Genomic DNA, 5,389 nt, shown 5'->3' on the forward strand with positions numbered 1-5,389 from the left:
GATGGACAGAACACAAAACATAACAATAAAATAAATAGAAGCTTACCCGTACATTTGGAAAGCATATTTAGAGCCAGCCAGCAAGGTCAGGAAGGTTAGAGCATTGTGGTGTCGTCTCTCTTGTGTCCTTGTTCGCTGCTGCTAAATATGCTTTCCAAGTCAGTTTACCAACACGCCCAACAAATGACAATTACCCGTACAGTCGCGGTTACCGTGGTAGTATTCTATAGGCGCTGCCAAGCGGGCAATAGTTTGGCCAAGACTGTCCGCAAATAGTTTTACAATTACGGTACTGTCAGACGCTATAAAAAATACACTAAGGTCAATTCGCATAAAGATTCGAGTGAAAAGACTTGCGACACCCGGGTCTCTTGCACACTATGTCGCTAACGCAACCGCCCATGAATATCAGTTCAAACCATTTTAGCAGCACGTTTACAAACAAATATAACAAGAAGAAATGCCCAAAGGCGTACCAAACAATCCCCTTGCCGAGGTTCTGTTATCTGCGATGCGGTTTTTTGGCGCCATCTAGCATGCAGTCGGTGAATTACACATGTTCTACGATGTTTTTGTGGACACATTTGTGCACTTATTCCTATTATGTCGTGTATTCTTTTTCGGTACTAAGCACAAATAAAGCGTCATACAATATGACAAAAACCAAAGCATGCAAGTAAAATTTTGCCTGGTCACGCATCTCAAAGGTACATATGACGCGATGAGGCTTCATACAAGACGCTTCGCAAACTGCCCCAACAGTAAGCATAACCTGCTATCTAACTCGAGAAAGAAGAACAATATACAGACACTCTCTCAGAGTTGCTCGCACCACCTTGTTTTTAGAGAGTGCGCCAAAGGTGCAATGAGTTGTTAGCGGGCGTGTTGTCAAAATGTGTGTCATGTCGTTACTCTTGCGTAGCGCGAATCCCGATAAGTCGCTCGCGAACAGTGTTGGCCAACGTGTTGCCCTGCAGGCACGGCCTCCGTCACAGGCTTGCAAAGAGTATAACATGTATGACGGGACATCAACACATGCTGCTCAAAATTGGCAGGGTCCTGAGCATGAACCATTATTGGTAGGTCTAATCAACTGATGCAAGAAGAATATTGCGCAAACAACAGCTGACGTTTCCGCAGTCAACGTCAGCAGGCTTACACGGATTGTATACGTTGCATTCGTCTGCTGACAGACATCGTCAGCTTCGCAATGGGCGTCAAAAGCGTACACTTATGCTTAGAGGCACTTGGAAGAGTGGAGAGGTTCTTAGCAGGAAGGAAGGCAAACAGGTCACGACGTGAATACCAGAGTAAGTGAACATTCGCTTGTAATTAAAATCAGCCCTTCGTATCTCCCCTAGCACTAAGAACAAACGCGAATATCGCACACAACAGACGTAAACAGATGCGTGACAAGGAAGGTAGGCATGGTTGATTTCGGAATGTTCTCGTGGAACCGAGTAAGACTTGAAGCGAGGCGCGTACGTACACATACACAATCTACGCCACCCGTACAAAATATAAGCGGTTTACGACGTCAACAGTTGAGGATTCTCGTAAGTTACTGTTCGGGCGAGCATTTTGCCAAGCACGGCCGGTGTCGCTATACATGAAACATAAATGTACACAAGTACTTTTACACACTAAGAGGCTTCAGCTCATGCGTCCGCGCTGCCCTACTAGGAGCCCTAGGCTGGTTCTGCGCAACGAGGAAATCTCGCGAGACACCACGAGACGCGAAAATTACCACCTGGGGGCTTGCCGAACGCCGGTGAACTCTCCGTTCGTTGGAGATGAGGAAGGGCGCGCTAAGCGCGACACGGTCATCTGCGCGCCGCGGCAGTGACGGAAAGGCGTGCGGCAACGCCGGCTTGTAGTCGAGACGGTTAACGCAGTGGGCCGAGCCACTCGCCTCCCGTCTTTCCGCCTCACTCCTTCTTCTTCTTGGGTCCGTCCTCGAGGCCGTCCTCGGTGCCGTCCTCGAAGGGCGGCAGTCCGAACTGCTCGGGCTTGAAGTCGAGGAGCGAGGCGATGCATAGCGTTGCGCGACGCCGGTTCTCTTCGTCCATGCGAGCGTCGGGTATCATGATGACCTGCATACCGGCGGCGAGGGCGGCGGTGACGCCCTTCGGCGCGTCTTCGAACACCAGAACCTGCGACCAAGAGAAGTCATATACATTTACAATAAGGGGGGAAAAAAGGCTAAGAGGCCGGCCTGCACTACTCGGTTCGAACGAGAATGAGCCACGAGGGAAGCCGGGATAATTTATTTGTTATTGCCACACCAATTATATGGACATTGCGTAGGCATGCTTGCCGCCGCCGTCACCATTGCCATGATGTTCGGTACAAAGACCAAGGGCGATAAGACCGTCGCCGCGCGTCGTATGCTTTTGGCGGCGAGGTCTTACGGAGTCACTGCCTCCCGGAAGCGCCTCGCTTGAGTAGTATGAGGGATAACGCGGCGCGCTCCTCATCGGTTTTGTTGTGGTCGCTCAATAAAAACACCACGCGGAAGCCCTGCTGGTCACTTCTGTAAGTGCTGTCGAAACGACAGAAGTTTTTTAATTGTAGAAACAATAACCTTGGGCAAACGGAAAGCACAGGATGCGCACAGTGAATGCCCACTGCGCGCGGTCGCCGCGATGGAGTACCCCGAACCGGTTGCTTGCGCGTGAAAGGTAAGGAGTCGCTTAGACCAAGCTATGTGAAATATGTTCTTATAGTGGGCTGTCCGTATAACTAAATAGAGCAGAATAGAATGAAGCCTCAGTGGAGCGATCGCGCGGGTTCGCGGTAACCGCGAGTGCGCGCCTGCATCCATGTCCGCGCACAACATTTCGTGTTCGCTGCGACCATGTTTTGGCACCGTGCCGTGCGCTTCAGGCCGCAGCATATGAGTATTTGACCGTGCACAAGCAACAATACACATAGCAACTAAAAAAATTTTTTTTCTATGTTCTTGGAGATTTCAATATCATTATTTCTCAGGTTGCATCGCACTAACTTTATCGGTCTTCCCAACAAGCAATTTCCCGCTGCTTTTTTTGTTGATTCATTGTTTAGTGCTAACAGAAATATGACCCTATGCCATGCCTTCCTTTAATGTGCTTCTTGCGGCTCCCTTTCCATTCCAGTGATCTCGCCAGTATCTAGCATCAACAAGATCCCAGACCAAAGCGTCATGACATTATCCGGGCACCGCAAGCGGACGAACCTCTCATTGCGCGCTTTACATCGCAACCCCGACGCCGTAGGACAAATCTTCCCCGCGGAAGTGCTTGCTGCACACCCGATCTGTAGCCGGCGGCTGCTTGTCGGTTCTAGGTTTCGCGAGCCATGCTTCTTGCCCTGTCCATGGGTACGTGTGAAGGTTGACACCGGGCTCCGCTGCGTACCTCCGACACTGCGGCACCGAGCAGTAGCCTACCATGTTGGACACCTTCAAAGGCAGCCAATACCTATTATAGTGCTTTTAAGTGTTCTCAAGAAGACACCCGAAGCGGGACCCCCCCCCCCCCCCCCCCCACTTAACCAGAACGGCAGCGCAGGGGGACCTTTAAAGTTTCGTTTTTATCTTGCTTTTGAGCGTCTGAAGCAACCGACGCGGCCGCTGTGCCCACTAGTATCCACGTGATCCCTCATGCCACGTCACGGCGACGGCAGCGCCAGCTTTTCCACTGGTGGAGCTCGCCCCCAATATGTGCGAGCAAAATCACGCGAGGCAAGCAGACGATCACGGCTCAATCTGGCGCGTGCGAAGGAAGAAAGCGGAGAGCAAACGCGCCGTCTTCTGTCGCGCGAAAGGCAGGGGGGGGGGGGGATTGGTGGGACAGAGGGAGGGGTGGGTGGCGCCATGCTGCGGCAGCAATTGCGCATTTCGCGACTGGGCGTAAGGGGAGCTTGCGACTCATCTCGCGTGCGGGGAGGCAGGAAAGCGGGAAGGCAGCGCGGTAGAGAGGGGATGGGGTGGTTTCTACTCCGCAACAAGTGCGTACTTTGCACGGCCGCGCGCGGTTGCACGCGCCATATCTTGAAAGTGATCAGCAGACGGCTCATATCTTTGTGCGCGCGGTTTCCTCGCCGCTTTTGCGTTGAAGGGATAGATCGCGCGAAGGTTACTTCGCTCGCTGCTGCTGCCGCACTTGCTCACACCGGCGTTTTCACAGCGAGTGTCCGCGCTCATCGAGTGTGATGTGTTCATATATGCTTGTGCACGCTCACACCATGCTTAGCGAATGTTTAGTTAGCGATTGTTTACAAGTTTATACGGCCAATAAAACTATCCTTAGTTCGTGTATGTCTCCTAATTTGCTATCGCAATCGATGCTTCGCCTTTCGGCGAAACTGCAGCGGACGGTAACTGTTCTTTTTTTTTTTTTTGCTATGTAGAAATAATAAGGAAATGGAGCGATCAACGTTGGAATAAGGAGGAATGGGAACGAAGGGAGAGGGCCAAAGTGAAGACGGTGACAATCAAGGGAGAAACTTATGTGGCCGAAAAAAAGGCGCTTCACACAGGTAATTAGTAAAGATGAATATGTGGATTTTGAAGCTCAGCTAATCTCTGCGGAGAACCGCGCTGAAATCGCATTTTAAGGCGAAAGCCTTAGATCTCTATGTTTCAAGGTCACGTTGTGAGGTACAGAAAATCGGAGCGGTCATGTCTTTGCTCGCGCGTTCGTCGTCGTCTTTCACATCGATGCCGCTAATCATGCCAAAACAAGGCACAGTTAAATAATATAGAGTTAATTAAGGCACTCGAACCCACAACCTTTAGTGGGATTAGAACCCACGACCTTTAATAGGAGAAAACAATAAGAAGTAACAGCGCATTCGAATGATAATATCAAGAAATTTATAATATAAAGTTAAATAATTTTGAGCGCGGAGGCTTTCGCCTTCACCCACTTTGGCGTATGCTAAGGTGACCGTCAATTTTTTTATTTTTTTTTAGACAACCGCATTGCGATGACGCCAGCCACAAGCGTTCACCATGACTGCAAGATAAATAAAGTGGACACACCATAAGTCAAGTTCCACGTTTGTATGCCGAACCGAGGCACGTACAAGGGGTGAGGGGGGAGGGTCCGGGGGGTCACACCAGGGCCCTCGATTCTCCATTAACTCGGCTCGTCGCGGTCGCCGCGCGGCCACCGCTCCTGCCGTTGGGGGAAGCCACTAAGTGCGAAACCACTAAGTTTAATAACATGTCTAACTACAAGCGAAGCCTAAGAGCAGCCGGGGGTCTGTAGCGATCGCTACTCGACTAGGTTTACCCAGAGCTAAACCACAGCCAATCTTCTTTTAAATTGTATTCTACTATGGAAATCTTTATTTTAAACTTTCGCTTGTTTACTTCTTGGCAGTGTTCTTCCTGCGCGAGTCC

The 5,389-nt window shown here is 50.5% G+C and overlaps 1 protein-coding gene across 1 annotated transcript in view; it reads right to left on the reverse strand.

The window, feature by feature from the left end:
* Positions 1 to 1,311: 1,311 nt before the first annotated feature.
* The window catches only part of LOC129386779 (pseudouridine-5'-phosphatase-like), a 6,255-nt gene continuing 2,177 nt past the window's right edge, over positions 1,312 to 5,389 (reverse strand). The window contains exon 2 of the mRNA XM_055074978.2: positions 1,312 to 2,153. Coding sequence (XP_054930953.2) covers positions 1,929 to 2,153 — 225 coding nt within the window. The 3' untranslated portion in view covers positions 1,312 to 1,928. The remainder of the gene's footprint in view (positions 2,154 to 5,389) is intronic.

This window comes from Dermacentor andersoni, chromosome 8 (assembly GCF_023375885.2).
Source record: "Dermacentor andersoni chromosome 8, qqDerAnde1_hic_scaffold, whole genome shotgun sequence".
Lineage (NCBI taxonomy): Eukaryota > Metazoa > Arthropoda > Arachnida > Ixodida > Ixodidae > Dermacentor > Dermacentor andersoni.